General features: G+C 40.8%; 1 protein-coding gene across 2 annotated transcripts in view; it reads right to left on the bottom strand.

Moving 5' to 3' along the window:
- Window positions 1-9,061, bottom strand: part of LOC106524176 (forkhead box protein J3) — a 67,621-nt gene extending 58,560 nt beyond the window's left edge. The window contains exons 1-3 of one of the 2 annotated variants that reach the window (XM_014017882.1): window positions 9,018-9,061; window positions 2,072-2,198; window positions 1,286-1,771 (exon numbers count right to left, since the gene is read on the bottom strand). In XM_014017882.1, the coding sequence (XP_013873336.1) occupies window positions 1,286-1,657 (372 nt within the window). In that variant the 5' untranslated portion in view covers window positions 1,658-1,771; window positions 2,072-2,198; window positions 9,018-9,061. Of the gene's footprint in view, window positions 1-1,285; window positions 1,772-2,071; window positions 2,534-9,017 lie in introns of those variants that run through there. The other variant, XM_014017881.1, reaches the window with a different exon arrangement.
- Window positions 9,062-11,705: the final 2,644 nt, after the last annotated feature.

The following is an 11,705-nucleotide window of genomic DNA, read 5'->3' as shown; positions in this document are numbered from 1 at the left end:
GGTCATTATGTTACCGCTATGTGGTATCTACGTTTTTTTTATGCATCACTGATGACAAATAGTTTGAACTCATTCTTAAAGCAAGATGAACAGTTTTTCTCAATTTGTGTTTTATAAATAAATCTATTTTGTCTTGCACTTACAGTAATCAGTGTCACTACTTAACTTCACCTTGAGATCCTCTCTTTAGCATCATTTATGATTTTTGTTTCTACAGTATGAGTTAGAGGAGCAGCTGCATCACAACCCAATATGCCACGACGAATATTCAGCAGAGTTCTTTCCTGTTAATTTAGCTCAGGCAATGTAGGAGGAAAAACACTAAACAACGGTTGGTAAAACCATGAAGAAGGACTTTTAAAATACTGCAATTACTGTATTTAGATTCTAGTGAAAAGTAGATCACTTGTCCAAGTGAAACATTCCTGTTTGTGTCAATCGGTTATCGTGACTGTGTAAAATTCATACTTGTGTCTCTAAAAGGTAAATGGTAATCAGCTCTTGAAAKGTCTAGGAATCATTCACTGTAAAACATGATTTATGCCAGCATCTTGAAAATAAACTCAGTTTTTGTCCAAGTATTAGAAAATAGTTCATGTCTCAAGCTCAACTGACATGTTTAACTGTTTTTAAAAACATGAAATGACTTTTTTAAAACCTTTAATGACCTTTAATGACTAAATTATAGAAGTGACTGTTACTTCTTTCCTTATATACTTGTATACATTTGCGAAGTTTGCAGTATTGTGGAGCCAACAGCAAATAGATAAATACACCAAAAATAAATTGAAATATTGTATACTTTATTTAAAACTATTTAGGCATTTGTTAAACCCATAAAATTTGGTTCTCTATATTACATTGAGACACAAAAATGCCTTAATAAAAAAACTGTGCAGCTGATTATGCAAATTGTTCCCACCTTTATGTCTATCCTTTAACTGCCTGCAGCTGCTCATTTTCATACAAACCCTAAATGTCTAAATCCTTTATTTTCTTCAAATTGTTGTTGGCTCACAGCAGGTCCACTAAGAAAATGCTCAACCATGGTGTGAACATTTTGTTTCACTCAAGATGTTTTTTTTTCTTCTATAAAAAATTCTTGCTAAACTGTTGGTGCAGATTACCAAAGCTAAAATATTGGACTGGAAGACATCTTTAAATTTTTACTCAAAATATTTCATTTTCAGTAATCACAATGACTCGCATGATCAATTTCAATTCCATTTCCAACTCAACAGTTGGAAGACAAAACGCATAGTTTGTCATGTTTGCAGGATCTTACCTTCCAGCCACTGCCTGCTTCTCTGTAGTAGGGGAAGTTGTCACAGATCCACTGGTATATCTCACTGAGGGTCATCCGTTTGCGAGGCGAGCCATTGATGGCGAAGGTGATGAGGCTGGCGTAGCTGTAGGGGGGTTTACCGTCTCTGTGCTGTGCAGCTTCTTCTTGGTCCAGGGTTGTTCCCGGGTCCAAATGTACCATTTTCTTGCCAGGTGCATGCCCGTGGTGGAGCATGTGGTGGTGGTGGTGATGGTGGTGGTGCCCTAGGTGACCGTGGTGGTGCCCCGCGTCCGCCTTCTGAATGGCTGCCCTCATGCTGAGCTGGGGAAGCCAGTCCATTGAAGTAAGGCTACTCTCCAGCTCAGAGGTCATAGTCACTAATCCTTAAGAGGTCAAAGAAGAAGGTGGGAGGCTCAGCAATGAGGCGTGTGGAGGATCTCCTGTTGRCTCACTGAATGGGTCCTGTGCAGCAGTCTTGGCTCAGTCCTAGAAAGAGCAGGAGGTTTATTTACTATGCCTATTCATCTTCTGTAGTTGGAGCTGAAACCACATTTGGCAGAGACACACGGATATAAAGTTGCATATTGTTTTTCACGTACAGTCTCGCTTTGTGTTACAGAAAACTAAATATTGTGGTACTTTAATCACTTTGTCTTTAATACTGCTTATAAATATTATTTGCAATGTGATAWATGGATCGTCAAAACAGTTTATCACACAGTTACTGTTTATTGTACATTCATTAGCACAGTAGTGTGAGGGGTGCATATAAGGCGTGTGTCTTACTCTTCCCATTTCTTTCCATCTTTCTTTTGGCCAAAGCATCTGGGGAAGTCACTGAAATGAAAGGTAGAGTCCTCCCCTTGTGCATTTTCACAGAGCCTTCATTTAGCCACCAGTACGACTGCTACTGCTGAAAAGCACAAACACAAAACCATACAAGACAGTCATCTTGCACTGCCAGACAGCTTTCATAAGATATTAATATCGCACAACCATTCAACTGGCCTCGGCATCTGTCCAACCTGATTAAAACCCTTCTCCCTTTCCCCCTTCTGTGTTGTGTCTATCTGGATTGGCTCAAAGTCTCATTCCCTCCAAAGTGGAAATGGCGATTGGATCTGCCGGGTGACTAAAAGCTGGGGAATTGTTTTCACAAGTGCCTGCCAAATGGGGGGAACAGCTCGGGAGGAATTCCAACCCTCTGGAGGAGCTGAATAGCCTCGTTCCCCCCCACCCTCTACGTCTAGCCCACCACTGCTGCCCCCCGCCACCTCCCACACACTCGCATTTTCATTTTCTGACTCGACGTGTCTCACTCTCCTGACAAGTCCGTGCCCACCCCTCTGTCCCAGTCAGACTCTCAGATCCTTGTCAGACAGACACAAACAGTAGGGGAAAAAAGCTCAGTAATCCTCAACCTTTTATTATAATAGCTTTTTTAGGGGAGAGCTGAACCTAAAAACATGGCTTGAGTTAAACACAATAGGAACACATAATCGGGGTTTTAGTAAATAGTTTCAACGTGAYTCAGGACGAAAAAGAATAGACTAATTGGGTACAAGAAAAATTACCAATTGTTCTGAATTCCGGTTAGTCACAAACATTTGCTGAGTTGTCATTACTGGATTGAGAATGTCACATAACTGTTAGTCATCAAAGAAGATGCTGCCATGCTGTAAATCGATAAACATCAATGTCTTTACCTCGTAATTAGAAGATAAGTGCCTTACAGTCTGTGAAATACAGGTAACAGTACGTGTACACAATGGCAATATATGTAAAGACTAAAACTCTAAATATGACAGAAACCACATCTAAATTTTCATTCCCATCCTGTGTGCTAACCTTTGTGTGTCCTTCAACAACAAACATCGCCATTGCCTTCTCCATTGAAGACATAATGAATAAAAATGCAATAACTTCAATAAACATGCCCACTAAGATGAAACACCTTTGTCTCTATTTTCACCTTTCGCTGTGGAAAGCATATAGCATGAATAAAAAGAGGAGGGAAATACCCAGCATCTGAAATATCCTTGCTTAATTACAAGGAGATGGGGAGAAAAGCATGTTAAGCAGTGGACTCATCAAGTCAAACAAGCCAGGCAGTGGAACTAGAGCAAAGAAAGAAAAATCAAGAGAAACTCAATGAGGCTTCTTGCATAAAACAGCCCCCCATCTTCTCCTCGGGCTCTACCACTGTGGGAGAAGCAAAGCCAAACCTTTCTTCCAAATCCCAGAAAGCCATCTTAATTAGTGCGCCCTGTTTCATTTTTCTGAGGTTTTAGTGGTGGTTGGGTAGTTGGGAATCGGGTGGTGACACAAAAGACACAGCACAACAAGTACTTATTTTCTTCTCATTAAAAGGAGGCTCAAACTGCAAATCAGCCTGCCACAAGTCCCGACCTGCTGCGCTCTCGTGGCTGTTGTTGAGAAGTTTAGGAGCGTGGGCAGGCTGAGCGGTCGCACGATGAAGCCTCACGCCGCTAGAATRGTGAGGTGTTGGGTTGATGAGTAATGGCAGAGCAAAGAGAAAAAAGGAGGGGCCATGGCTCGGCTTGTGGGAAGAGGGGTCCTGCTGGGTGGGTACAACCAATTACCTAACCTTTGTTTCCTGATATCAGAGGGGATGCCTCATGTGTTCATTTTGGGACAATTAGATTTTAAAAAAATCAGGACATCAAATCATATTTGTGTGCGTTTTCTTTTCATCTTAATCACCAGCACATTTATTGGACATGTAAAAATGTTTTGAGGAAACATTTTAAACACTGGAGTTAACGTTAAATGCTTTGTCAATTGCGACACGTTTTATTTAACACAAAGGGATCTCCTGAGGTTATCTCACGAGCCACCAATTTACCCTTATCTTCAATGCAAACATCAAAATGAAGATAAAGACATTAGATTTAGCCAAATAAGAGCAAAATCACTGCAGTTGTACGAACTACGATTTGGAAATATCAAATTAAAAAGCAGATATAGTTTTTGAAAATAAATATCATAAAATAAAGAAAAATAGATTATTCCCCATTTAAGTTCTGCTTTCTGAGTTGTCAAGATTCTCATTTAATCTGCAATCACCAGTGGACTTCTTGCCATTCAGTGCAGCTTAGCCACACAGTCAATGGGTGTAACTCATACACATAACCCCATAATGCTTTATCAGGAAACTCAAACTTTTTTAGGAGGTACAAATCTGGTTTTTGAGTACACGTTTGAATACATTTTAAAAAAATCTTTGAGTAATTTAATATAAATTTGCCACAGAATATTTCCAAAGATGTCATCAGCTAACATTAGTAGCAGAGTTTCAACAAATGATTTAAAAAAAAAACTGAATTTAAATGAATTTTAATCATATTCAACAAATCCAAACTTCTTCCTCTTAATATCTGTGAGCCATCAGCGGGTGCTTACAGACAAGATTCAAAGTATTACTTTTAAAAGTAGATTTTAGACATTTATGAGCAAGACGTGCTTTATTTTTTTTTATCTTCTCCTCCTCGAAAAAATAAATAAATAAATGCGCTACTTTTTTTGCACTGTACATACCGCTTTGATGACTGGGAATATTGTCGCTTTAAAAGAGCTGAGGATATGTGTGTGATTGAATGTATTCACCCATTAGATTTTGTAGCTGTTATGCACTCACTCAGCTGCATGCATCACTAACAGCCAACAGTCCCCCGCTGCTAGCAGGCTTTTAGACCGAGAGAGGCTTTACAGTTCTGCATTTTAATAGAGAACTTTCAATGGAGTGACTGGAGATGGGTGAGAAAAGAGGGGATGAGTTGAGGGGTGGTGGTGGGGGGACTCAAAAGAAAGAGGCATCAAAATATTTTCAGAGCAAAATGAAGTAATGACAAAATACCCACCCAGAGAGCGTGCAGAGCAGAAGGGGTTTATGGAAAGGACCGCTTTGGCAAGTGTAAGGCTAATGTGTCAAAGGAAACTCTGTAGGCATTCTGAGCGCTGACATGTCTAGAAGTGCGGGCCATTCAAAGGAGAGAGGAAAAGGTCCAAAAAGCACCATTGAACATCTTAATTACTTTCTGCTTCAGCAAAACATAACCCTGAAAAGGTTCAATTATAGGATATCAAGGCAAATCAGCTGCCCTCGGTGGCTGTTTGCTCTTCCTTAAATGGAGCTAGGTTAAGCAATTATCATTTGATACCTTTTTTTTCCACGAAACATGGAGAAGCGTCAATGAAATGCTCTCCCTAAAAAGTGAGATACCTTTTGTAGGCGGTGTTTCGAGGGATTGGTCAAGCAAACTTGTGTGTAAAAAAAATCTAAAAAGAGTTTTAAACGGGAAGATATTCTATCAGTGACAGAACACTTTGGTTTGTTGCCTCATTTCAACCGAGTTCATCCAGTGGCATCTGAATTGAAAGCGAATGTTGTGAATTACACCATCTTTCGAAGGTCTGAAAGAAAGTCTTAATCAAAAGGAAAATAGTATCAGAGGGATTCAATCAGTCACTGAATCCCTCCAGGCTAAGAAGAAAATATTTAACTGCTGAGCCCACACAGAAAGCAACACCTGACAACATCTGCCAAGGTAGGAGTTAGCAACTCGTAAGACTCAAATGAGGAAAAAAAAAGCTACCAGAATTTGGAATTTGGACAACGGCAAAGTTAAAAAGACATATTTTGCCATAAATAAAACATAAGAGTGCAGCATTCAGCAAACTCCCCCCATCGGAAGGTCCCAGGAGAGAGACGGGATGCTGTTTGTGAACTCATGCTCGGCACAGCAAAGGAGGCTACAGCACTGCGTCACCGCAACCCAAACCACATTCCCACATCCAGGCCTATTCAGCGAGGACTAGTCCTCTTTAAAAATTCATTAATTTACAACAAAAATAGATTAAAGCACCCAGCTGTACCAACCTAAAAAAGTTTGGCTTGTGAATAGCATTAATAACAGAAGTGAGCCTCCAGAAGCCCGAGGCCCAGGCTCGGAGGCACAGCTTCAAATTTGTTACGCTTGATAGTGGAGAGTAATTTACTTTTTTTTTTTTAGAAGTCTTACAGCTTTTTGATGCTTGTTTGTAATTACGTTGTTTTACACGAAAATCGCCTAACAATTGTTACTCATTAACAACATAAGCGTTAGAGCGCGAGGCTCTCGGTTTGAGTAGGACACCAGGTTCGCAGCGGAAGCTTGGCGCCGAACTCTCGCCGCTGGCGGCGCGGCCGCCGAGTTCAATCCAAATAAGGGCCCTCTAAAGGTGATCATCCCCTCTCTTATCTCTCACATCTTTCTTTTTGAAATCACGGCGACGCTTTGCAAACTGAATCAAAGAGGATTTTGACAAGATAAAAGGATTTGCTGCATTAGAATTCAAATTATGTGTACTTTCCTGAGGACGTGACAAAAAAAAGAAAACCACAGCGACTGGGAGCACTCAGGGAACTTGAAGGTGCTTGAAAATGAGAGAGCGCCCCCCCACCCCACCCCCCCGCTCTAATGTGCTGTCAAATTCATAAACTCAGAGCCTGATGACAGAGGAGTCTGTTCTGTGGGTGAATCAATATCTGATTTAGTCTTGTTTATGTGTAAATAAATTACAGTCGGGGGGCAYATGAGCGTACCGCGTTCCCTCACAGATAGGGGTGCGGTAAACGGCGAGTCGTTTCAATTATAATTTTTAAACAGCTGATAAACGATACGACTTGAGGCGATTAAGGTGACCTGATCTCCTGTAGAGTAGCCCCGCATTTATAGGCTGAAACGACACCTCATSCTAACCTCTTTTAACAGCTGTGGTACCTTCCAGCGAGGCAGTTCACCAACAACACCAGTGTTAATGATGAAGAGGAGCAGACAGACTCTTGGCATCTTGACTCTATAAAAATAAACTGTTRGTCTTCGTTTTGCCATAAGCATATTGTTCCTTATTAAGGTTTACATAAAGTAAACAGATCTAAACATGGGCTTGTTGTAATAGCAGCGGTATAAAAAGTGTAAACTAGATTACTAATGAGCTGCGAGGAAAAACTTCTGAATGCTGTGAACGCATGGCGGGTTAAGAAACAGCCCTGATGTAGGCGTTATCTTTCAGTTCTTCTCAAAGACGATTCTATATAAATTTCGAAGAATATATAATTAAAAAACAGCCAAGTCCGTGCTTTCTTTACAAGCWTTATCTACTGAATAAAATGCTTTGTGCTGCGAGTTCTGTCGTTAAACGAAACACTATCGAGTCCTAATTGAATGGCAGACTTTGAGCAGAACGACTGGCCCAAGTCACACAAAAAGAATATACTGCAAGTAAGAATAAAAAACACAGGATGGGAAATGATAAAAAAATGTGTGTGGAGTTCGTCTCTATCAAAGAAGCTGGTGTGGCCCGCAGTGAGCGTACACACAAACAACTTTTCATTCAACTCCCAAAAAGCCATTACAGGACTTCGAGTTGCATTTGCTGACATTGACGATAATTACAATGACCTTTTTTCGATGATAAAACACAAATCAAGTAAAACATCACGACGGCTCCTTCTCCCTTCTTCTCCCGCGCGTTTCATGAGACGCCGCGTAACGTTTTAATGAGGCATTTAGGGGTCCATGAGTGATGTACCGAGAAAGCCTACAATGGCAATCAGCAGCGAGTGTGGCAGCTGTTCGGCAATTAAAAAGCCAAATTGCCCTCAATCAACACCATTTACAAGCACAAGTAAATCTCCGAGCAAATAATGATGAGAGAAATCTGTTCAGACAGCTCTCGTCTTGATGGGAATTAGAGATGCATCCGAATCAGGAACAGGGTGTTTCTCTCGAACGCTGCACGCCTCCCCTGCTGTCTGAGGAGTTTTGGRGACGCTGGAGTTGGGACTGTGTTAACCTGGCTGTCCACACGGCTGCAAGGAGGGAAAGACAATGACAATTTGAGGCAGGACGTGTGCACATTTCACGATAACATTAAGGTCTATGGACTTACGGTTCACCAGGGTGGAACATGGMAAAGACAGTGGAGGAGCTGCACAACCCAATGTAGCTCTCTGAGACAACTGAGCTGTGTGTTTTGAATTATTCAAACAATCTCCACCGAAGATCCTGAATCGAACATGAAGCACTCAAACTTCATACGTCATATCTGACTTTTTTATTATTATTATTGTTTTTTTAATTGTAATTCAAACTGAACACAAGGAGCCTCTGATAACCTTGAATTTTAGCACAAATGCACAGAATAAAGACAACACTTCCAGATTTATGCAGAGATATTTAAAAGTAGCCTATACACTTTTTTCTGCACATGCAGAACCCTGGTGCAATTTGGCACATGTGACAGTGAAATAAAGTCTGGAATTTCTGCACAAAACTGRTGTCTTCAGGGGAAGTGCTGGTTTACATGGGACACATCTGAACAGCTGTGCCCAAACTCTTCTAAGGTCTGTTCTCGCGCTTGAAAACAACTACAAACATTAGTCTAATGCGCAGATTTGTGACTCAAATACAATGCACTGTTTAAAGAAATGTTTCATTGACAGCATCCTGTGCCAGCACGCAATAAACTTGCAGAAGTTGACTTTTACAACCGGACAAAAGCACCAAAATTCAGGAGCCTGCATGCAAAGATGTTGTCACAGGCAGCGAACTTGTCACGGCCTGTCATTTAAGTAAAACAGTGTTTCTTTTACAAAATATATATATTTACCCATCGGTCACGTGCCATTATAAGTGACAGAAAAAAAAATCTTTGAGCTCATACTCACCGTCCGGCATGATGATGATGATGATGGTGATGATGATGAATAAGAACCGGCTCGGATTTTTTTTTTTTTTTTTTTTTTTTTTTTTTTTTGTATTCCCGACGCCTCTGTGGTTGTGTCACTTGAAAATATTCCCCGCTTCGAGGACAAAAATGCTGCGGGGCACCAAGAGCCGTGACTCTGCGCGCGCTCCGGTTCGGTGGGACCCTGCTGGAGTCAGGCTGAATTGACCGCTGGGCTCGTTGGTCACTGGGAGGCTGCTGACGGCAGAGACTAGACCCGCTATTCGTGTTTAAAAAGCTCGGCAGCAGCGGATCACCGGCGGCTGGCTCTCTCACTCACTCTCTCTCTGTGCGCTCCGCCGCCAAGTCACCGGAACTACTTCCAACAGCAGCCGGAGCACGTTCGAGACGAATTGATGCGCCACAAAAAAAGAAGCGGGGAGATGAAGTAGTTCCGTTTAAAAAAGGACATGCACATTAGGAATATGTGCACATATTATAATTATTATATATTTAATTAAAATTATTTATTTGACCCTACATATATAATTACATGACACTTGTTTTGACTGTACTCATAAATTGTAGCTAAAACTAAAGAAAAAGCTAAACACATTATTTCAGAAAACAAAGTCACCCTAAACTTCTAGAATTGCCACCTTATCTTGATGGAGCAGTTTGTGTGCCTAAGGGGTCTAGGGTCTCCCAAGGTAGATTGATACCAGATGACAGAACGGACAAAGAACGATTCACAATTTACTTTATAGACTAAAAAAAATGCAAGAAGCTAGATGTCTCTTGCCAGGTCTAATGGAGAGGCTTGGTARCCAGGCCTCTCTCCACCCATGGGGCCCATCACCTACAGAAGGGGCCATGGTCAGGTGCAAGGTGGTATGGCTGGCAGCCAAAGGGGCCTTGGCACTTGGACTCTGGCCTACCAAAGTYGGCTCTTTGGACGTGGAATATCACCACTCTGGTAGAGAAGGAGCCTGAGTTTGTGTGTGAGGTTGAGAGGTTATCAACTAGAATAAACAAGTTCATGGTGTGGGTTCTGAAACCAATCTCCTTGAGAGGTGCTGGATCTAATTCCACACTAGAGTTGCCCATAGTGAGAGGAAGCTGAGCTAGTGTGGGCCTACTTATAGCCCACTGGTTTGACACTTGTGCATTGGAGTTTTCCCTAGATGAGAGATCATTTTCCTCTGTGACTGTTGTGTGTGCCTAAATGCTGGACAGCAGTACAGTGCTGATGTGCTCCAGCTGGGGACTCCGTTATTCAGATGGTGTGTTTCAGTGCCCAGGAGCTGTCTCTCTGATCTGAACCTGAGTGTTCTCAAGTCACTGACCCCATGACCCAACGTGTGGCAGATGATGAATGGATGAACGGTTGTGRGGSTGAAAAAAAAACTTGAAGTTTATATACCATCAAACTTTGGCTTTGTGGCAAATATCGGTTACAGTTGGGGTATTTATGTGTGCATGTCTGAGATTTGTTGATTCAGTTCAGAGTGCAGACTGATGTGAGGTCACAGCGCACCCAGCTGGAGAAAATGTTGGTCCAAAATCCTGAAAATTTGGGTTGTTATTTTTGCCTTAGTTGAAAGCTACTTATTGCAACATGTCAAATCAAAACAAAGCATAAATATTTTTTGACTATTTCAAATGGTGCAGTTTAAYCTTGTAGTTTTCCAGATATGTTGATGTTCCATTCTCAAACGCAGGCACGCACTCAGTGTAAAYAAAACACTTTTATCTGCATGCTTTACTCAGTAAAACTGAGTGTAAATAACATCAGAAGTGTCAGACTTCTCATGCATAATCCTTTGTGGTAATAGTTTGTAATGTTGTCTGCACAATAAAGACAGTACGTCTCATTTAACAACAAAAATTATGATTTTAGCTCCAGTTTATTTGCCTTTTGTCTATTMACAATTTCTATTATAATTATTTATTAAATTATACATTTATCTGCAATACTTGTATGTGTGTACAGAAAACACTGCAACTGGTAACACAAAATCACATCCTCAAAACGTGCAGTATGTTCAGCTTCTGGTGCGTTAAAAAAAAAAAAACATAAATTATTGGTTGGCTTCAGTCAACTGAACATGTGCTATTTGTTTTGGGCATAGGTCTGTGAGATTAAAAACGTTAAAAACACACAACTTTTAAACAGTTTCAGCACTCTCAAAGTTGGGGTCAGAACACCACTGTGTGCTGTGAAATGTCAATTAAGGTTACTTAAACAATCTTCAACAGTAATATTTTCACCAAAATTGTTWAAAAGAATAAACATAATAATCCTAAATTAATAAATAGCATCATAGGGTTGTTGTATTGTCATGAYACCCCTTTTTTGTGTACAAACACAAGAATTTGAGTTATTTTGTGGGTCACAGGTTGAAATTGTTGAGAACCACCGTTTGTCTGTAAAAAWTTAAATCATAAATTGGGAACCAACATCACCCAGGCCACCGTACTTCAACCCTTAGGTAGTGTGGTAAATACAAAGCACAAAAGCATCACCACTWGAAATACTAATAACTTTCAATGTCAGACTTGACACAAGCAATGGCGCAGTTCTTGCTCTCAAACACAAACAGGTCGATGCTGCCCTCTTGTGGATGATGGCTCTCATTACAAGGAAATGAACCATTTCACCAGCCCGTAAAACAGGTCTGTTTAACTA

The sequence above is a fragment of the Austrofundulus limnaeus genome, unplaced genomic scaffold (genome assembly GCF_001266775.1).
Source record: "Austrofundulus limnaeus strain Quisiro unplaced genomic scaffold, Austrofundulus_limnaeus-1.0 Scaffold178, whole genome shotgun sequence".
Classification (NCBI taxonomy): domain Eukaryota; kingdom Metazoa; phylum Chordata; class Actinopteri; order Cyprinodontiformes; family Rivulidae; genus Austrofundulus; species Austrofundulus limnaeus.
The sequence above is the reverse complement of the archived record's forward strand: the minus strand, read 5'-3'. Positions and strand labels throughout refer to the sequence as shown.